The sequence below is a fragment of the Salvelinus alpinus genome, chromosome 4 (assembly GCF_045679555.1).
Source record: "Salvelinus alpinus chromosome 4, SLU_Salpinus.1, whole genome shotgun sequence".
In the NCBI taxonomy this organism is placed as follows: Eukaryota; Metazoa; Chordata; class Actinopteri; order Salmoniformes; family Salmonidae; genus Salvelinus; species Salvelinus alpinus.
This window is the reverse complement of record NC_092089.1, coordinates 52,399,523-52,420,689: the sequence shown is the minus strand read 5'-3', so window position 1 is coordinate 52,420,689 and position 21,167 is coordinate 52,399,523. Positions and strand designations below refer to the sequence as shown.

General features: G+C 44.7%; 2 protein-coding genes across 5 annotated transcripts; both read left to right on the top strand.

The window, feature by feature from the left end:
* The first annotated feature begins 106 nt into the window (after positions 1–106).
* LOC139573933 (uncharacterized) lies at positions 107–12,443 on the top strand. 3 transcript variants are annotated; one of them, XM_071397935.1, is made up of 14 exons: positions 107–238; positions 331–440; positions 1,688–1,806; positions 2,404–2,639; positions 4,843–4,966; positions 5,248–5,369; positions 6,038–6,124; positions 6,252–6,341; positions 6,914–7,002; positions 9,902–10,121; positions 10,246–10,368; positions 10,559–10,724; positions 11,545–11,633; positions 12,095–12,443. In XM_071397935.1, the coding sequence occupies exons 2-14, from the start codon at positions 345–347 to the stop codon at positions 12,181–12,183; spliced, it is 1,650 nt and encodes a 549-aa protein (XP_071254036.1). In that variant the 5' UTR covers positions 107–238; positions 331–344; the 3' UTR covers positions 12,184–12,443. The 3 variants fall into 3 exon arrangements, with proteins under 3 accessions (XP_071254036.1, XP_071254035.1, XP_071254038.1); XM_071397934.1 differs by having other exon boundaries at positions 143–440; XM_071397937.1 differs by lacking the exons at positions 107–238; positions 331–440 and adding an exon at positions 742–868.
* Positions 12,444–12,574: 131 nt separating this feature from the next.
* On the top strand, positions 12,575–19,551 carry LOC139573934 (uncharacterized). 2 transcript variants are annotated; one of them, XM_071397939.1, is made up of 6 exons: positions 12,575–12,929; positions 13,414–13,472; positions 13,742–14,157; positions 14,778–14,856; positions 16,903–17,046; positions 18,023–19,551. In XM_071397939.1, the coding sequence occupies exons 2-6, from the start codon at positions 13,462–13,464 to the stop codon at positions 18,042–18,044; spliced, it is 672 nt and encodes a 223-aa protein (XP_071254040.1). In that variant the 5' UTR covers positions 12,575–12,929; positions 13,414–13,461; the 3' UTR covers positions 18,045–19,551. The 2 variants fall into 2 exon arrangements, with proteins under 2 accessions (XP_071254040.1, XP_071254039.1); XM_071397938.1 differs by having other exon boundaries at positions 12,575–13,472.
* The last annotated feature ends 1,616 nt before the right edge of the window (positions 19,552–21,167 follow it).

Below are 21,167 nucleotides of genomic sequence, written 5' to 3'. Positions count from 1 at the left end.
TGAGATCTACTACATTGGAGTCAGACTGCGCAGAATCACTGATCTACAAAGACATCTCCTGGGAAAAACAACTGCTCGTTATGTGGTGAAGATTAGCGAATTTGCGCAGATCCTTGCTCAAACGTATCCCCTCAAACACGCTCACACAGGCTATCCACCATTGTTGTCATCAGCGATGAGACACGTCTATGGAAACGATTGACTGGACAGAGAAAGGACAGCAAACTAGTGAAACACGGTAGAAACACTTAAACATGAATGTCGCATGACCCACAAGCCTAGTGAAACATTGTAGACATAATAATCTGGAACAGTTGTTGGTGCTTGTAGAATAAGGGTTTCAGATGGGGGAGGTGAGAAAGCTCCAGAAGAAACTGAGACAGATTGAGAATCTGGAGATCAACATTTCTCAATCTCTCACTCCAGAAGAAAGAGTTAAGGTACAACACACGACTTCACTTCTAATCTTCAACCATAGTTTTAATATCAGGCGTGTCATGAGTGCACCGGTGCTTATTCCACAATCCCGAATAGATTTCCCTTGGTACTAATACTCCCGGATATGACTGTACTCGCTCCCAAGAGAGATCTTGATGTAGCACCTTAATCCTCCAATACAATCTTGCAGGTTACATTTTACATTATTACACTCTCGGTCGTGAGTGGGTTCAATTGAGGCCAACCTAGCTGGAGCACACCAAGACTGAACAGCTGATCATGAAATAACGTCACCCATGTGAGATAGAGAATAGGCTCGCTAGATCATAATCTTTAGAAATATAGTGGTAAACAACTTGCGTTCTCATTGGGTTTTGGCCGCGTTTTAGATCAACGTCATCTACACGGGCACTAATTGAATACGTCAAATGTAAGCATAACAATGATACCCTTCTCTTGTGTCGAGATGTATCACGCCTTTATAATCTTGATTTCGTGTCATTGTCATTGGGGTTTTGGCAATCTGAATCACCATGTAAAGGGTAGGGAGGGGGTTGCGTTTATAGACCTTGGATTGCTGATGCTATGAGAGGGTTTGAAGCCACCGGTCGGCCATATTGGCACTCCCTAGCAGGAGACTTCCATAGGAATGAATGGAATTCTACAGTATTTCAATTAAATGTTTCTAGGACAAAAGTACATGTATTTAAGTATTTTTGTTGTAGAGGGGACAGTAACATTAGTACTTGCAAAAAAAAATACTTTGTAGATCTTTATTTAAAAATAATTATGTTTAGCTCACATAATATCATTTGAAAGTATACATTAAGGTGCCTGTAATAGAATAATTGTGTCAAAAACGAATGTAAACATTAATAAATACATTTCTGTAGCTTCTTTTTACAATTGAGGAGTGCCAAGATTGCTGCGCGGTGGCTTCAATACCTGTCAGTCATTCGGGGTTTATATGAAACGTTGGGGGGCACATATCAATAGTCTACCGTGGTCATTTTGTCTCCTTTCCTTCATCTGCTCTGATCTGGAAACATAGTACTATAATGGATGGATGTCTACTCACTGTCTTTTATCAGTCCATCTCTTCTCAGATCAGTCCAGATGAAGGAGGAGCGACGTTGGACTATTGAGACGTACCCAGGGAGATTTCTACGGTCATGCATGTTATTATTAACCTAAATTATGGGCTCAAACAAATCTAAGCCCCCCCCCCCCCCCCCCCCTCCATCTTCAGATCTCCAGGAAGGCGGAGCTCCGCACCAGATTGGCTGAACTTCTGCTGCAGCTTTCTGGCCCCCAGCAAGCTCCGGGGATTGTGGGAGGAGGAAAACATGAGAAGATGAAAAGACAAGTGTAAGGAAAGAGAGAGAGAGAGAGGGAGGGAGAGCTAGAGAGAGATAGGGGAGATTAACATCCCTGTTCACAAGCTGTAACATTCACTTTGATGCTTTGATCTGGCTTGAGTCTAGCCGACATAGGTCAAAGTCAGTCAGTCATTCTTTCAAGGCATCCTAATGTATTGGAGTAGCAGAGGGGATAGTACGTCATGTAGCCATCACTTAGGGATTCTTTCCCCAGAGTTACGACTGGGCACACTCTCCCAGGGCTTTGAAATACCAAGGGAATACCAGGGGAAATGTCATTATCATAAAGTAGTATAAAGACACGATAATGAAAATGATAGTGATCATCTGTTAATCAAATATACAACATCAATCTGTTTTCCACGCCATGCCGACAACTGTATATTTATGCACTTTGAAATTATACTTGTAATGAAGTGCTATAGAAATGTAATAAAGGATTGTCATTATTTGTAAGCTTGCTTGTGTGTCTATGGCTTAGCCTATGCACTGTTCTGTATGTCTGTGCACATGTTTCCCTGAATGTGACTGCACTGTCAATTCACTCTTGGTGTTTGGTGTGTTCTCTTTTTTTACTCGGGCACAGTGAAGCCACCTCTGAGGCTCTTCCATCACACAGTCCCTCTGCTACCAAGATTCCCAAGGGAGAAGCAGAGCCAGCAGGCCGACAGAAGAAGACAGGCAGTCAGAAGGAGACGGTAACAAGGGGAGAGACAGGAAGAAAGGAGGAGACGGGAGGACGGAGAGAGACAGGAGCAGGGGGAGAGCAGTCAGAGCCCTGTCTAGCTGTGACCGACACAAGCCCCAAGGAAAACCAGGAAGGTGGGGTTATCTTTAAACTAGGGTTTGTTAGATTATGTCGACACATTCTCAAACTCATTGGTATCTCACAAATGTATTGTGATTGAAGGAAAGAAAATATGGAAACAGCTCGGTAGGCTCCCAGAAATTATATTACAAATAGTTAACGTTTGGATCTGTCCTTCCCTCCTGGGTTGTGTTCATTAGGGTCCACTGTGGGCACATTGTAGCAAAACGCTTCAGAACGACAAACCAAAACAACCGTTTCATGAGTTCAGATCGTACCTACCTGTTTCAGACTGTTTTCTTCTGCTTCGTGCCTACTGAACACAAGCCTGATCTGTCTGTACTGTTTGTTTCCTAGAAACAGAATTAGTTTCATGCTCTAGAGCTGACAAATACGTGTATAGTAGTTATTGATCAACTAAGGTTAGAGAAGTGTTGAGTCAACCATGGCTATTATAGTCTCTCCCAACGTCCCTGATCAGGCCTGTATTCACCAAGTGTCTCCGAATAGGCCCGCTGATCTAGTATTAGTTTAGCCTTTTAGGTCACACTGAATAAGATCGTATAGACAGATTCTAGATCAGCACCTACTCTGAGACGCTTTGTGGATACTTGCCCAGGTCCCTCCCTGTCTTATTCATTATGATATTAAAGGCAAAACGGGATCCTAGATCAGTGTCTGTTTTGACTTCCTTCCCTCATAATGCCACCCCCTTTTATGCGCGGTGTAACGATGAATAAGGTCGAGCAACCTGTCGGATCCAAGTGGAATAAAATCTTTGTTATTTTTTCCAATAGGAATATCACCGTTCTCCATGCACTGTAATTTACAAATTGATAAGAGCTATTGATAAGATCCAGGTAAAGTAAGCCGCTTAGATAAGGGGATTGTAAATATGAATAGACAATTGTTTCAGATCTATTTGAACTTCTGATCGCTGGAGACCAATGTGAAACCAGTCATATGGCAGCAAACTAAAGCATATCGACATATCAACTTCCCCACAGAGACTTTTATAGAATGAAGGCCTTATGACTTTGCTAGAATAACATTTGGAGACCCAAGCTATAGGCTTCTGTAGCCATGCGCAAATGAGAGTATAGCGCCAAACCTAGAGAGTCGATTTATGGTTTTCTAGAGTGTTTTAATTATATCTACTTTTTTTCCTGTGTGTTTTACAATTTGTATCATGTTAAATATTAGCCACTGTCAGTTATACCCACACATTTTTTTAACGGTCGCTTTAGTGTTTGTTTCCTTACATTTGGCATCATTCCATTACACAGTTAGTTCACCTTTCTTTCCTCTGTCACATTTGTGTGGTTGTTCCCTGAGGATTGCTAGTAATAGTGGATCATATTGGGCTAACGTATTGCAGGTTGCGCAGTCATTTGCGACATGTAGCCTATTGGAATCATTATGGACTGCGGACCATAAATACAGTACATGTAGCAGTTTAAACTTGGAGACTGGTGCACGGTTCACAACGGCTGGACTGTTCTCAACACAGTTCCATGATTAGTGAGGGTTATTAGGGTCGATTTGGAGGACTACTTTTCAACCCCTATTGTACACTTTTCTCACCTTTCAATAGTTCATGGATTGATTCATTGAATATGGCAACTTTCAGGAGGAATCAAACCACTGTATTTTTGATTCACCAATATATTTTTTTGCGTAAATGCTCTCCAAACCTTTAAAAAAAATATATATATTATTCATAAATGCTTTACTAAACCTAAAAAGATCAAGAGTATTTTTAAGTCGACCAATTGGTGCTGAGAAGGAGACAAATATTTGTGTACTTACATAGCTTTCTTTCATTGATCCCTCATTTTCTGAATAGTTCTCTCAATATATTCTAGTGAGTCTGTCAAACTACATTCTAATTAAAGGTACACCAAATTTAAAGGGATGGCTTTATATAAATGTACTGAAACCCCTATTGAATGAAAACTCCAGGGGAAATCTGTCGGCCATCAAGTGGAAGGGTTTTCAGCGGTTGATTTAAATGTATTCAGCGCACGCAAGGGAACCACGCCTGCAAAGCCTGTTACGCACCTGCACAAAGCCCGTTACGCACACACATCTGAATACCAACTACTGAGAAGTGCATAAGAAAGGCGTACAAGTCTGAATCTGTCCCTTTGTAAAAAAGTTCACGCAAGACTTGGGTTCTGGGTTCATGGTGATTATGATGGGTCCCTTTTTTTTCAGATGCCGAGTTTACATCTCTCAAAGCATCATGGGAGAAAGCCAAGTTTCGCTTGAGGTCGCTGGAGGGTCACAGTGACATCGTCACCTGTGTGGTTGCTGTTGACAACCTGGTGATCTCCGGCAGGTAAGTGAGTCATTCTCCGATTTAATAATAGATCGCATAACTGTGAATAATTCAATTAATTTCTTTCTCCCTCCTCCTCTCTCTGTAACTCTTGACATGCTAACTTTCTCCTCCTACACTGAGAGCCATTCTCGCCTGAACAGAGTGTTATTGTACTTGATCCTTGCCTGCTCTCACTCTCTGTCTGTCTGTCTCTCGCTGTCTCACTCTGTCTCACACTCATTTTATCTCTCTCCGTTGTTCTCTCCATCTCTCTCTCTCTCTCTATTTCTCTATCTCAGTCGAGACACAACAGTAAAGGTGTGGCACGTTCCTACGGCAACCGAGCAGCGGAATCTGGGAGGTCACACTGGTGGAGTCACCTGTCTATCTGCCCCACCGCCTGAATACTGTAGGAGACTCGGTAGGGAATGGACACACACACACACACACACACACCTATGTCTTACTATACTAACCCTAAACCTTACCCCTAATTCTAACCCTAAACCTAACCCCTAAGCCTAAAATAGCCTGTATACAAGTGAGGACCGGTTTACTATTCGTGTGAGGACTGCTGGTACTCACAAATATAGTAAAACATGTACACACACACACACACACACACACACTTATATTTCAGGCAGTGTAATTATAGTTTTAGTTCATCAGGTCAAATCCACAGAGAGAACTAGCAGCAGTAGACACTCTGAGTTACTCTCATTCTGACTGAAGGAGGGATCGTGCCACTACTTGAACTTCTCTGCCCTTTCTGTCTCTCCACCCACGCTCCCCCTCTCCATCTCACTCTCCAGGTTTTTTCTCTGATTCCATGAGCTACTTTGGCATAAGTCAGGCTTACATTACCAAGACCAGAACTCGGGAACGTATCATATTAAATCAATAACAACATGGATGATAATTATATGCGTACTGACTATGAACTGTACAATGACAACAAATAAAATGATTATTATTCCCTCCCCCCCATATTCTCTCCATCTCTTTCTTCCGTTCAACGCCCCCTTGTCTCTTCCCCTCCTTTCCCCCCCCTCTCCTCCCTACTGTCAATCTCTCTCTCTCTCTCTCTAGCCTGGGAACTGTCTCTGGGAGACAAGGAGAGGTTCATCCTGAGTGGTTCAGCGGACTCTTGTGTGAGGATCTGGGCTTTAAGCACGGGTGAGTTCACTACATACATACACAGTCTGAGCCCTACAGCTTTGTCTGGGTGAGTGCCCTGTGTGCCTACGTAATTCCATGTGGGTGTTGTGGACAATTAAATCAGTGTTCCCCTCTCTCCATCCAGGCCAGTGTGTAAAGTCCATCTACACCTTTAACGCGGTGACTGCTCTCTGCTTTGTGCCTGAAGGCGATGGCTACATCATCACTGGATCAGGTTTGCGTGGATGCAGTTTCTGCGGGGGGGGGGGGGTGTACCTATATGTTTGTGTGTCTGTGACTGTCTATGACAGACTCAGTGGATCAGGGGTAGGCAACCCTGTTCCTGGGGTGCCGCAGGTACTGAAGGATTTTGTTCCAACTAGCTAATTGATCAGTTCAGTGATTGCCTAAATTCAACACACCTGGTCTTCCATGTTGGTTAAATACAAAACATGGAAGTGCCTGCGGCACTCCAGGACCAGGGTTTCCTAACCCTGCAGTTGACAATAAGTGTTGTCAGACTGACAGAGGCAGACAAGTGAGGAGACTCAGGCTCACAGGTATTTATGCAAGACATCAGTAATGTCTGCCAGCAACTGTCAACTGTTAACCTCTCTTTCGCTCCCTCTCTCTCTCTCTCTCTTGCTCTTTACCATCCCTCCCCTCTCTCTTTTCCCATACTCTCACCCCCCCTCCATCTCTCTCACTCCATCTCGCTCTCTCTCTCTCTCCCTTCACCCCCCTCTCTCTATCAACCTCTCTCCCTCACTCACTCTTTACCCCCTCCCTCCCTCTCTCTGTCTGCAGATGGGGGTAAAGTCCAGGCCTGGAGCTGGCAAACCATGGACAACTGTCAATCAATCAACGCCCATAAGGAGGCTGTGACCTCCCTACAGGTGGCTGCCATAATCAAGAGCCAATAGTGTCACATTCTAGGCTTTTAAGCTATAGTGCTTCTGTAACTATGGTTGTGTTCAAACGGAAGAAAATGGACTGAAACTGGTCCAATAACAATTGCTAATTTCCTGCCCTAATGAACAAAAACTTGTTTTCATCAAGGCCTTGTTGAAATTAAAGCAAATATTTCCACACCTTTGCCAGATCTGTGTGTGCTTTAGCCAACTTAGTTGTTGTCACGCCAAACAAATTGGCTGAGGCAGAATCAAAAATGGCAGCCTGAAGGACCAAATATCTTGTTCCCCTTATATGCTACACACTTGTAGGCAGTGTGGAAATAAATTATTTAAAATCAATTAAGATATATAGATTCCAAAGAGGTTTAAAAGAGTATTCAGTGCTCTTTTCCTCGTTACATCCAAATATAAATACATTATATTTGCGAGGATAGAGGATCAGAAATGGACTACAGTGTCTTGCGAAAGTATTCACCCCCTTGGCATTTTTCCTATTTTGTTGCATTACAACCTGGAATTAAAATGAATATTTTGGGGGTTTGTGATTTACACAACATGCCTACCACTTTGAAGATGCAAAATATATTTTCTTGTGAAACGAACAAGAAATAAGACCAAAAAAAATGAAAACTTGAGCGTGCGTAACTATTCACCCCCCCCAATGTCCTTACTTTGTAGACCACCTTTTACAGCAATTACAGCTGCAAGTCTCTTGGGGTATGTCTCTATAAGCTTGGCACATCTAGCCCCTGGGATTTTTGCCCATTCTTCAAGGCAAAACTGCTCCAGCTCCTTCAAGTTGGATGGGTTCCGCTGGTGTACAGCGATCTTTAAGTCATACCACAGATTCTCAGTTGGATTGAGGTCTGGGCTTTGACTAGGCCGCTCCAAGACATTTAAATGTTTCCCCTTAAACCACTCGGGTGTTGCTTTAGCAGTATGCTTAGGGTCATTGTCCTGCTGGAAGGTGAACCTCCGTCCCAATCTCAAATCTCTGGAAGACTGAAACAGGTTTCCCTCAAGAATTTCCCAGTATTTAGCACCATCCATCATTCAATTCTGACCAGTTCCTCAGTCCCTGCCGATGAAAAACATCCCCACAGCGTGATGCTGCCACCACCATGCTTCACTGTGGGGTTGGTGTTCTCGCGGGGTGATGAGGTGTTGGGTTTGCTCCAGACATGGCGTTTTCCTTGATGGCTAAAAAGCTCAATTTTAGTCTCGTCTGACCAGAGTACCTTCTTCCATATTTTGGGGGAGTTTCCCACATGCCTTTTGGCGAACACCAAACGTGTTTGCTTATTTTTGTCTTTAAGCAAGGGCTTTTTTCAGGCCACTCTTCCGTAAAGCCCAGCTCTGTGGAGTGTACGGCTTGAAGTGGTCCTATGGACAGATACTCCAATCTCCGCTGTGGAGCTTTGGAGTTCCTTCATGGTTATCTGTGGTCTCTTTGTTGCCTCTGATTAATGCCCTCCTTGCCTGGTCTGTGAGTTTTGGTGGGTGGCCCTCTCTTGGCAGATTTGTTGTGCTGCCATGTTCTTTCCATTTTTTAATAATGGATTTAATGGTGCTCCGTGGGATGTTCAAAGTTTTTGATATTTTTTTATAACCCAACCCTGATCTGTACTTCTCCACAACTTTACCCTGACCTGTTTGGAGAGCTCCTTGGTCTTCATGGTGCTTGTGCTTCTTGGTCTTCGTGGTGCTGCTTGGTCTTCGTGGTGCTGCTTGGTCTTCGTGGTGCTGCTTGGTCTTCGTGGTGCTGCTTGGTCTTCGTGGTGCTGCTTGGTCTTCGTGGTGCTTCTTGGTCTTCGTGGTGCTTCTTGGTCTTCGTGGTGCTTCTTGCTTAGTGGTGTTGCAGACTCTGGGGCCTTTCAGAACAGGTGTATATATACTGAGATCTATGAGAGATCATGTGACACTTAGATTGCACACAGGTGGACTTTGTTTAATTCATTATGTGACTTCTGAAGGTAATTGGTTGCAGCAGATCTTATTTAGGGGCTTCATAGCAAAGGGGGTGAATACATATGCACGCACCACTTTTCCTTTTTTCCTTTTTTTTTTTTTTTTTTAAACAAGTTATTTTTTTCATTTCACTTCACCAATTTGGATTATTCTGTGTATGTCCATTACCTGAAATCCAAATTCAATTTAAATTACAGGTTGTAATGCAACAAAATAGGATAAACGCCAAGGGGGATGAATACTTTTGCAAGGCACTGTATACATGTTTGGGTAAAATACTTTGTAAGCTGTTTTAATACATAGTTTAAATGTCCAATGCAGCTGGTTTATCTCAATATCAAATCATTTCTTGGTAACAATGAAGTACCTTACTGTGATTGTTTTCAATTAGCAAAGAGCCAATTCTGTCTGGGAGGGGTCTGAGTGGGGGGTGGGAAACTGAAAACTAGCTGTTATTGGTAGAGAGGTTTGGAACTGTCTTTCTTATTGGTCTATTAACTAATTTGATACCAGGCATGCCAAAACGCCATCCCACCAAAACAGGCTGACATATTCGGCAGCCTTTTCAAAAAGCTCTTACACTAAAAGGGCATTATCATAATTTTGGCAATTTCACAGTATTGTTCCAACATCATAGTGTGGAAATATAAATAAAACAAGAAAATCACGTTTTTGACTGCCCTGGGCCTTTAAAACTTACATTTATGTAGTGTTACATGCTAAACACATTTAAGCCAAAGCAGTGAAAGCATCATCCCCACCTTTGTTCATTAACCATGTGAAGCCACGCACGCAAGCATGCATGCACGCACAGACACACACATGCACACACACACACACACCGTATCCATGCATTGTACTCAGCCACTGCATTCAGTCTCCATGACAACTGCCCCTTATCTATCCTCCACAGTCTCAGGGTCCCCTGGTGTTCAGCAGCTCAGCAGAGGGTGGGGTGTCTGTGTGGGAGGGGCTCTGCACCAACCGCGACCCCCTGCAGCTGTTACATCATTGGGACGCAACGGTAACGGGCTGCGGGAGTCAGGAAGGTCGTCTGACCCTCAGTCCCCGTGGTGACAGGCTCTTCGTTGCCTACGGCAGAGCCAACCTCAGGATTCTCAACTGGAGGACAGGTGAGAAGCGGTGTGTGTGCATGCGTGCACTATATAGAAGAGCCAGCTTAATGTGTTACCATGCTAGACCTTACAGATCTGTGTACTATCTGATGTTTACCGTTCCTCTGTCCAATCACCACAGGCACCGTGTCCAGGCTAACCAATCACAGCAGCATCGCTGGAGTAACAGATTGTGTACATCAGACAGGGGGACTCCTCATTGGCTCATGCTACGATTTGGTGAATGGGGAAAGCACCTTGAACTGTGAGTAAAGCTAACACAATTGGTTGTTCCCTGAATATTATGGTACAATTGCCACCCTATAGAGCCACGCTGTTCATAGAATGCATTGTTCCCTAAATGTATTTTGGTTTTCATCAACTTTTTCGATCTACTTTTCTCCTTCTTTCCCTCTCTCTCTCTCTCTCTCCTTTTCTCCTTCCATCTCTCCCAGTGTTCTCTCTACCTCAGTGCAGGTACCTGGCCTCGCTGACCTGGGCGGATGCTCCGAGAATCCTTTGCTTTGCGGCGTGGCTCACGGGCAGTGGGGGTCACCGCTGGGTCACCGGGGGTCGTGCCCTTACGGTGTGGGAGCAGCTCCCCAGCTCCGGGAAGCAGAGGTGGGCTCAACACCTTTCTCTCAGTACTCCTCTAGGTCAATGAATACTGATCTGATGTTTTAATGATTTTCAGTTTAATAGAACTCAGAAGTTCTTTATGGGTGCACCTGACAAAAAGTGCACTATTACTCATGTGCCCCTCACCTCACTTCTTCATGTACTTTACACTTAACCAATGTCAGTTGAATAATATTTTTTTGTCCGTTTTTGTAAAAGAGAGGGGTCTCCCTTCTTTTTTGTGTGTTTTTTTGTTTGTTTGTTTAACATATAGGACAGTGTAGAATAACGGAGAAGAGAGAAGAGAGTTTCTTCCGAAGTAGCGATGGAACTGGGATTTGATCCCATGCTTGTAGACTACTGACATATGAGTACCACAGTGGAAATAAGCCTTCAGGCTAGAGCAGCCTGACACCTTTTAATTATCAAATAAATTACATTTCATATTTGTGCTGAGGGGGTGGTGCTAATCACTAGACAACCCCAGGCCACAGTATAACAAGAATAATATGGGCTGTCGGTGTCTAATTGAGCAATAAGGCACGAGGGGGTGTGGTATATGGCCAATATACCACGGCTAAGGGCTGTGCTTAAGCACGACACAACGCGGAGTGCCTGGATACAGCCCTTAGTCGTGGTATATTGACCATACACCACAAACCCTAGACGTGCCTTATTGCTATTATAAACTGGTTACCAACGTAATTAGAACAGTAAAAATACATGTTTTTTAATACCTGTGGTACACTGATATACCACGGCTGTCAGCCAATCAGCATTCAGGGCTCGAACCACCCAGTTTCTAATGGTGATGTTGTCACAGGGGTGATGTCACAACGAAGCGAGACAACCGATTGGACGCCTCCCTGATGGAATCAGAGGGAGATTCCGAGGACGAGGAGGACAGTGACGGTGAGGAGGGGGGGGTGACAGCGGGCTGAAACACACACACGAGTAATATACATAGATCAGAAAAACTCAAAGCAACACGTCTCAAAGGGTTTCTACTGCAAGAAGCCATTGGTTCAAAAAGTCTCCTTTAGCTTCAGCTGTAGACAAATCTATATAAGTCAAAAAAGTAGCTGTCAGATTATATCTAAGTAACTTCAAGACTGATCGCTTTGATAAAGATATGGGCTCGATTCAATCCGAAGCGCTGAAGACCGACGCTACAGAGGGGTAGAAATGTAAAAGCGATGCATTCACGGCAAGCATGCATTCATGTCGGGCTCAATCGGAAGTGACCTATAGCGAAGGTCTTCAGCGCTACGGATTGAATCGAGCCCTAAAGATTGAACATGTCAACTTTTTAAAAGAGCATGAACTGGAAAGGGATGTTACGCGTTTAACTATGGCTCCCCACGTTACTGTAGATTACGATGATGACAAAGAAGAGAACTACACATCCCAAGATGCACCAGAGTCGGGCTCAACGTCGTGGCTTCGCTGTGTTCTCCAGTGAGAGCCAGTTTCACGCCACCCGCCACCACCAAGCCCAAGACGCTGCGCCTCACAGCATGAAGAGCAACAAAGGCGAGAGGAAGGGAGTGAGGGGGACAGAGGAGATGGATTAGAGAGGGGGGGAGTGAAGTGTGACAGATTGAGAGAGTGGCGGAGGTGGAAAGAGAGCATACGGAGAGGGAGTGAGTGCGAGCGAGAGACAGATCATTTCCCATGTAAATGTTGTCGTTTCATGTATGCAATAAAGCTGTCATACTGTGACCTTCCTGCCTCCAAATATTTCTCCTTCATATTGTGTATCCCTGTGGTGGCACCTCGTTTATTATGAACACTAGGTATTCTGTTCATCACCCCACTCAACCTGCCCTAGTGTAAATGAATGTATATTGATTGTCCTCCACCTCTGTCTCGTCTCAGTTTTTTCTAAACAGAACAGAATACTTTTTTCCTCTGCCCCCAAAACGAGAATATTAACGCCATTTTCTGTATCTTCATTATTTCCGTCCTCAGATACATTTCTTTCTTTTTTTGCCGTCCTTTTAATTGAACGAGTTAAAAGCATAATTAGCTTTTCAATCTTTCCTACAGTTTCCCTCCGTCCTCCTCCTCGCTCTCTCTCTCTCTCTCTCTCTCTCTCTCTGACTCTACATGTCTCTGTCGCTAAGGCAACCAATGCCTTTTCCTACTCGCTCTCTATATCTCCCCCTTTCTCACTGTCTCCCTCATTCCCTCTCTCTTCAGCCAGAGGTAGGCATGTTAACTGATATCTGTCTGAGTAAATGTGGTGTGCGTGCTTGTGTGACAGTGAGTTGTCTGCTGATTGGTGGGTGTGTGTGTGTGAGAGAGATAGAGCGTGTGTTCCTGTCTGTTTGACTGAGTGACAGCGGTCGTAGATATGAAGTCAATCTTTCTGGAGCTAAAAGTCGCACCATGTGGGATATTGGCCCCATGAATGCGTATGATGAATGTTTTGTGCACAGGCGTGTGCTTGCAAGTCTGATGTGCGAACTGTATAAGCATGTGGCAAAATGAAGCGCTCATTTTGGACAGCCAGGAGTGCCACTGCCCAGAAGAGAGAGAGATAGAGGGGTGTGTGTGTTTTCCTGTACTGCCGTCTATGAGTGTCTGTTTACATTTTCAATATCAGTCAGTGTCAGAAGAGAAGTGAACCCTCTCTCTCTTTCTCTCTCTTTCGCTCTTCCTCTCTTTTCTTTTTCTTCTTTCTTCCCAGAGAGAGAGATGATCGGAGGAGTTGGGGCTCAGTGAACAGAACGAAGCGATGGAGAGATGGTAAGATGGAGCGAGTGAGTGGATGTTTAGACAGACACAGAGTCAGACCCTCTGGTTGTATGCATGTTGCATGAGGAGTCCAGTTAGACAGTGGACAATGCATTTGTAGTGTTAATCGTGCTCTATTTCTCTTTCTGTCTCCCTCCTTTTCTCTCCACCTCTTTCTGCTTCTCTTTATTTCTCCCTCTGTCTCTCTCTTCTTTTCTCCTTCCTTCCTTTCTTCTCTCTCTCTCTCTCTCTCTCTCTCTCTCTCTCTCTCTCTCTCTCAGCTCCATCTCTCCTGTCAAACGACTGACCGCCCACCGCTGCCTTTTCTTCCTCCTGGTTGCCGCGGTGACGCGACCCTCAACCTGTAACCGTGACGACGAGGGCGAGGGGCAGGTGGAGGCCTTCTCAGCCCAGCTGTCCGTCACAGGACAGGTCACACCCACCCCTATTTGGTCCGTGGACTGGGGCCCCACACTAGCCCTGGAGGACGAGACGCATCACTTCCTGTCCAGCCAGGAAGCGGACCTGTACCACCATGGCCATGAAGTCCCCACAACAACCGCTGAGGCCTGGCTGCATCATCAGAGTGCACCGGGCAGCGTTTTGCCCCAGGAGCCCCTGGATCTGCTGGAGGCCCCGGACGCAGAGGGAGTGGAGAATGGAGGAAGTGAGGCAGAGGAGAGAGAGCCTGAGGAAGGTGGGCACCATAGAAATCAGTATAGATTAAAGAAAGAAAGGATTTGTGTTGGTGGGCATGAGAACAGAGTGTTTTGGAACAAAGACATCAGAAGAACTCTGAGGGCATCAAGGGAGTAACTTCAATTCCCACTGGGCTGGCTTTGTGTGGATGGATGGCTGCGTCTTGGTGGTGGAGAATGCTTAATCAAGTTTTCTGAACTCACAAAAACACACACCAAGCGATGGAATGGACGACTTCATTGGCTCATTCTCTTTTGAGTTTCTTTACAGACAGTATGGGAGTTCTCGAAAAGCAGAGCTGTGTTTTTTTCTTACATCATTGCAGTTGACCTGGGTTATATTCATAAGGCACCAAACGGAAGAGAAATGACTGAAACAGGGATGGTCTACCTGGACTTGTCCAATAAGAAACGCACATTTTTGTTTTTGGTTGCAAAACATTTCAAAACGTTTTCAGTTGCATGCTCTAATGCACATGACACTGGTTTTCTTCTATTGTGCTTCTATTGTGATTTGATTGTTCCTTCTATTGTGCTGATTTCCAACCATGTGAAAGGTAACTCCTCTGTGTGTGTGTGTGTGTGTGTGTGTGTGCGTGTGCGTGTGCGTGTTCTCCAGTGGACCCTCAGTTTTATGTCACAGTGACCATCTCCTCTCTGCTCATCCTGACTGCTGTCATCATAACAGCCAAACTCTGGTAAGAATCCCCCTCCCCCTTCTTTTTCTTTCTACCCCTTCTCTGATACATAGTTTTTATGTACATCAGGGACCTTCAACAGTGTTATTTGTTTGAACATGGGAATGGTAAAACTCGGATCTACTGTAGATAGAGGATGAAAATACCTTCCCAATGTTTAAAGGCTTTCAGAGGTTTAAGGTGACGCAATTTCAACCACTTCGGGTCTTGATAGCCATGACGCTGTGTTGCTACATGCCGGTAGCATCTAAACAGTTTGTGGGTTTTCTCTTTTGTTTTCATATCATCTTTGATGTACCATTCACCTATAAAATCAGCTGGGTGTGTGTGGTGCATACTCCAACGTGAAATGAAAACTCTGACCTCTGGGATGTAGAGGAGGGCTCGTGCTATTCGCTTCAGTTGTTTGACAATGGAGGTCTCTTCTTCCCACCTGCTCTTTCACTCTTTCACTCCTCCTATTCTCCCATTTGTCTCTCCATCTCTTTCTCTGTCTTGCCCTCTTTTTGTCTCTTTCCCCTGCTCTATTTTTCTTACCTTCTGTCACTCTTAATTTCTCTCCCTCCTTCCTGTCTCCCCTCTCTCTTTTCAACCCCCCCTCTCTCTCTCTTTCTCTCTCGTTCTCTTTCTCTCTCTCTTTCTCATCCCCATTCTTCACTTTAATTTAGCTTCATCACCTTTCAGTAATACTGGGTTCAGGTTGATCCTTGATCGTCACACAGTATTCTTATCTTCTTCCCCAGTTTCCTATTACTCCCAGCACTGCCCGGGCCAGCTCCAGATCCTCAGATAATCCCTCTGCTCACTGTGTGCCGATACACGATAAGCCCCAGCTCTCTCTGTCGCTCCCTCTCCCTCTCTCTTTTTTTTTCTTTCTCTCTCCCGCTATCTCTCTCTTTCTCTCCACTGTAGGCTGGTTGAAAGTGTGTGTGCTGGAAACAAGTGTTGTTGCAGTGGTTAATTGGAGCAACAGTATCTCTCTCTCTCTCTCTGTCTTGTGTAAGTGTGGGCTTTTGTTGCAGATTCAGTATGACTGTAAATATACATATTGGGTCAATTGTGGTGAGGAATGGGGGGGAAGGTTACAGTGGGAATGGAATAGGTGTTTGACGGATAAAAGTAGGGGATTGAATAGAGGCGAGACCGTGTAGAATTGAATAGAATTCTGTTGATTGTGATAATGGAAAAGCAATCGATGTTGGAGAACGTTTCACCGTGTGTGTGTGTGTGTGTGTGTGTGTGTGTGTGTGTGTGCGTGTGCGTGCGTACACACACATGCATGACTGGAACTGCATGTCTGTGATCTACAGTGTGTGACTGTGAAAAAGGCTTTGTTGTGTGTGAGTGCTCTAAAGAGCTCTGTGTATGGTGTACCTGTGACTCTCACTGTGCCAACAACATCATAACTCATACACGTAATTGGAATGATGTTTCCCCACATCAGCCCTGTATCCCCTTCCTCTCACGCTCTCGTTTCATCGCTCCCCCTTTCTTCCTTTTCATTTTTCCCCCCTATCGGGAAGGTAGCCTAGTGGTTAGACCATTGGGCCAGTAACCCGAAAGGTTGCTGGATCGAATCCCCGAGCTGACACGGTCAAAGTCTGTCGTTCTGCCCCTGAGCAAGGCAGTTAATCCACTGTTCCCCGGGCGCCAAACACGTGGATGTCGATTTAAGGCAGCCCCCCGCACCTCCCTGATTCAGAGGGGTTGGGTTAAATGCAGAAGACACATTTCAGTTGAAGGCATTCAGTTGTACAACTGACTAGGTATCCCCCTTTCCCTTTCTCTTTACCTCTCTCACACCCTCTGATTCCTTCACCTCTTTACCATCTTTCTTTCTCTCCCTCCCTCCCTTTCTTGCAACCTCTCTCCTCTTCTCCCTCTCGTCTGACAGCGCTTTAATGAGTCAAATGAGTGCATTAACTCTCTCTCAGAGGCGGTGTAATGTGTTCGCCGTTGCTAAATGCCTATGTCATTCCCTCTTTTCCTCTCACTCAGTCTCGCTCTCCGTCTCTCTCTTTAACTCCGTCTCTCTCTCTCTGCCAGTTACGACCGCAGCTGTTCCCAGCACCCGCCCCCGCTTTCCCGTGGCGTGGCCCCCCCCCTCTCTCTAGCCCTCCCTCGTTCCCTGGCTCTGGAGGACAGCCGGCAGACACTGCACGGCACCCCCTCCTTTACCGACAGGGAGAGGTAATGAGTCGCCTCACCAGCTCACTGGAGAGAGAGGGAGAGTTTGTGTGTATTTGTGTGGAGTTGTTAGTACATTGATTTGTGTGTGTGTGTGTGTGTGTGTGTGTGTGTGTGTGTGTGTGTGTGTGTGTGTGTGTGTGTGTGTGTGTGTGTGTGTGTGTGTGTGTGTGTGTGTGTGTGTGTGTGTGTGTGTGTGTGTGCGCTTTTGTGTCTGAATCAATTTATGTCTGCGAATGTCTGCATGCGTGGATGCATGTGTGTGTTTGTTTCTCAGTGAGTGGATGATGTGTCAAGGAGTGCATGCTCCCTCTCCATGTGTGGTGTATGAGCATCATAATGGTATATGTGCATAATTAGGCGTCAGTGTTAGTCTCTGTGGAGTACACAGGCCTGAAGTGTTATGGATGTGAGATGTATGTGTGTTTTAGAACTTCCTCTCCTATGAGTCATACAGCTCTGGAAGCAGTGAGCGCAGAATCCATGAAATGATGTCTTTATAGCCAGGGATTTAAAGTTAATTTCAATCAGGATAATTGGACTCTACTCCAGTTCTCCTCGTTTCTCCTCTCCTTCTTGTCCTTTCTACCCCCCACCCCCGCTCCAGTTCTACTTGTCTCTCTTTCTTTCCCCTACTCTAGTTTTCGTACTTTTCTTTCACCTACTCCAAATTCTCCCTACTCTGGTGTTATAAAATACTGATAACGTATTATGTTCTAATTCTAGAAGTGCTCTTTTCCCTCTCCTCCTCCCTTTTCCAGTTCTACCCTTCTTCTGTCCCTTAACCCTTTTTCCAGTTCTACCCTTCTCCTGTTCCTTAACCCTTTTCCTCTGCCCTCTCTCTCTCTCTCTCTCTCTCTCTCTCTATTCCCCTTCTTCTAGTTCAGCATATATATTCTCATCTCGCTCGCTCTCTTTCTCTATTTCCCTTACTCTAGTTCGGCACATACCATATCATATCTCTCTCTCTCTCCGTCAGGATCCCCGTGGTGAACCTCTAAGGCGGCCGCTTTTGAATTGATACACATTTCGACGGGATGCGACGGAGAACATCGACACCGCCAGAGGGTGTGCCCACCGTGGCCCACCACGTTCTTCTATTTTTCTTTGACTGTGAAAATGAAAATCAGGAAACCAGGTATCCAGCCATGGCAAAACCTACTTTTCCCTCCATCGCTTCCTCCTGAAGGAGAAAAGCCTGATCTCATCCCGTCCTTCCTGCTGCCATCCTCCTACGCCTCTTTTCTCCACTTTCCTATGGCTCTCTGTCACTGTCGACTGACCAAACCTTCTGCTCTGTTTTATATTCCGTTCTGTACTGCCCCAGGCTGTAGCAGCAACACACGTACAGCTCCCTCCACTTTTATCCTCTTTGACTAATTCACAAGCAAACAGTGTTAGATATCAATAGAACGTTTTATTCCCGCCGGTGCCAAAACCGCATAGCTATATGGGGCTGTTTGGAATATTTCATACAGCTATCTTGTGTAGCTGAACCTTGAACTATGATGAAATAGTGGACTTGGTTGTTGGAACTTAGTTGAAAGTGAAATATGTGTGTTATCTGAAACTGAAATGTAGGTGTTCAGCTAGCTGGTGAAGGGTTAAAACAATCCCCGTTTCCTAGGACTGAAGGGGGTATTTCACAAAGCTGGTTGGCAATGTTGTCGCCAGCAGCCAATGTGCTTAACACGACACGGTCCAAAAATCACTGTTTACTCCCGCTTGGAATGCAAATAGGCCCACTGCAGCTTCCACATTCGCAATGTGTTTTCTGGGTGTTTTTTATTCCCAAAATGATTCTCTTCATTTGTTCCTTTAATTTTCTCGCTTCTTTGCCGGTTCTCTTTGTTGTGCCTTTGTGAGCGTGTTATTTTGTCTCTGGAGCATGGGGATGAGCAGTGTTTATATAGTACTACTCTATATAGGGTTGTGAAATTCTGTAATTTTCCCAAAATTCCCAGGTTTTCCAGGTTTTGGGTCAAGATTCCTGGAATTAGGAGGGAAGGAAATACAGGAATTTCCCAACTGGGATTTCTGGAAAACCAGGGAATTTGCGGAAAGTTTTCCTTGTTGTATATGAAAATAGTGGTGCAAACAATGTGCAATACGTGTTTGCATATATTGCAATCAGTACAATCAAACGATACATGTGGTACAATCAATGGTGGTTGCAGGTTAACATAATGGGTATAAATGATTCAGTCCAGAATTAATGACTCATTTTTACCATCATCTGTTGTTTCTATCGAAATTCTGCGCTGACTTCAAAGCTTACACTACTGTTTACTGTAGGATATTAGGGTAATGTACCTGTCCAACTCTTCCACCAGCTTTGAGAAATGACCCTCTGGACTTCCACTACACTAGTACACATAGTGTTGTGACATCATACGTGACTCGTGTCGTTCTGCAGTCTAGTGTTCCTTGGTTCTCAGTAGCATTCCTGTAGACATGTGGTTCCACTGTATGATGGAAAAACAATAAAAACTCAACACTGGTGTTTTAGCACTGTATCCGACTGGACTTTACTGGCCAGTGGCTTTGGGTCAAGATAGAATTGACAATGTGCGAGGGCCAGCCTTACGGGAGAACAATGGATGTATCTCAACTGGCCTCCTTTCCGTCATCCGTCCTAGGTTGAAGATACCCAGGTTACGACGACCTAATAATTCCATGAGGAGACTTATGAAAAATCAACAGATTAATGGGACAGATGCTGTTGCTAACTAGCATCCCTGATCCCTTCGTTTAGAATCCTACCTCATTTATGCAAAGACATATGGGATATTATAATTATTATGTCTTAAACTTTATCTCCAACCTAGCATCTGTACTAAACTTTAGGATGAGAAGGAGAAGAGAGATTGTCATAAAAGAGACCAGGAAATACACATGGGAGCCATGTGTTCTAATTGTGTCATTCAAATCCATTAACTGCGAGTTCCATTTGGCTTCTAGTGCAGATCAGAGCCATTTATTTAGATATCAGAGCCATGTATTAAAATATAAATATATGGCACTGGTGCAGTTATACTTCCTGATCATGACAATCTCTTCTCTATTTTATCCTAGGTCAGGTAATGCTTGTCAGGTCTACACTACATCATCCTAACCTAATGTGTTTTCGAATCTGTAATAAGATACAGGAGAGCAAGCCACTTTACACTGTTGAGACATACCCATAGAAAATCCTACATTTACTGGAAGTATTAGAAGCTGCGGTGTGAGAGAGACCAGACCAAGTCTGCTGTTGCTTTTTCATTTCCTCTGGGCATTTTAATGATCAATCAAGGTAATTGATTGGCTGAAGTCCACTCCAAAGTTAACTGCTGGCTGATTATGAGTCCAACCAGCAGACACTGTAGCGCTCCGTAGTCTGTGTGTTTAAGGAAGGACACACACAGTTAGGTATACACATGCAAAGTCATATCTGAAGTTTTAGGCACACACAAAGTATCCATCTCACAGCCACGCGCACATAAACACACTTTTTTTTAACGTAACCTTTATTTAACTAGGCAAGTCAGTTAAGAACAAATTCTTATTTACGACTATGGGACTCCCAATCACGGCCGGATATGATGCAGCCAGGATTCGAACCAGGGACTGCAGTGACGCCTCTTGCAATGAGATGCAGTGCCTTAGACCACCTCGCCACCTAGGTGTACAGCTGCTAGAATTCACAGCTCCCATCTGGTAGGTACCGAGCAAACTGTGAAACAGTAAAGCTCAATCACACTGACTGAAATTAACACGGCTATTTATAGAGGGGGAGAACGAGAGAGAGACGGAAAGGGGGAGAAAAAAAAGTTGGGAGGAAATGGGGTTAAAACGGAATAGGATCATTTCCCTGTCTCTCCATCCCCCTTTTCTCTCTCTCTCTCTCTCTCTCTGTGGGTTCCATGGGAGTTAATAGCTACCATTAACGTCATGCAGGATAGGGAGAGAGGGTTTTTAGAGAAAACAGAGGGAGGCTGAGGAGAGAGAAATAAAGCGAGCGAGCGAGAAAGAGACACGGACAGGATGAACGTGAAAAATGAAATTTGGAGCGTGTGATTGGGGGGGAGGGAGGGCAGACAATTCCGACAGGCAATTTTGACGGTGAAATAGAAGCTTTGGGC

What these genes read in the sequence shown, in the direction of transcription:
- LOC139573934 (XM_071397939.1), top strand. An exon ending in GGAGAGAGAGCCTGAGGAAG is followed by an intron (nt 14,158 to 14,777) that starts GTGGGCACCATA and finishes CGTGTTCTCCAG; the next exon opens with TGGACCCTCAGTTTTATGTC. An exon ending in ATCATAACAGCCAAACTCTG is followed by an intron (nt 14,857 to 16,902) that starts GTAAGAATCCCC and finishes TCTCTCTGCCAG; the next exon opens with TTACGACCGCAGCTGTTCCC.
- LOC139573933 (XM_071397935.1), top strand. Translation starts at nt 345, where the DNA reads ATGGGGGAGGTGAGAAAGCTCCAGAAGAAACTGAGACAGATTGAGAAT. An exon ending in AGGCTGTGACCTCCCTACAG is followed by an intron (nt 7,003 to 9,901) that starts GTGGCTGCCATA and finishes TATCCTCCACAG; the next exon opens with TCTCAGGGTCCCCTGGTGTT. An exon ending in TGGGGAAAGCACCTTGAACT is followed by an intron (nt 10,369 to 10,558) that starts GTGAGTAAAGCT and finishes CATCTCTCCCAG; the next exon opens with TGTTCTCTCTACCTCAGTGC.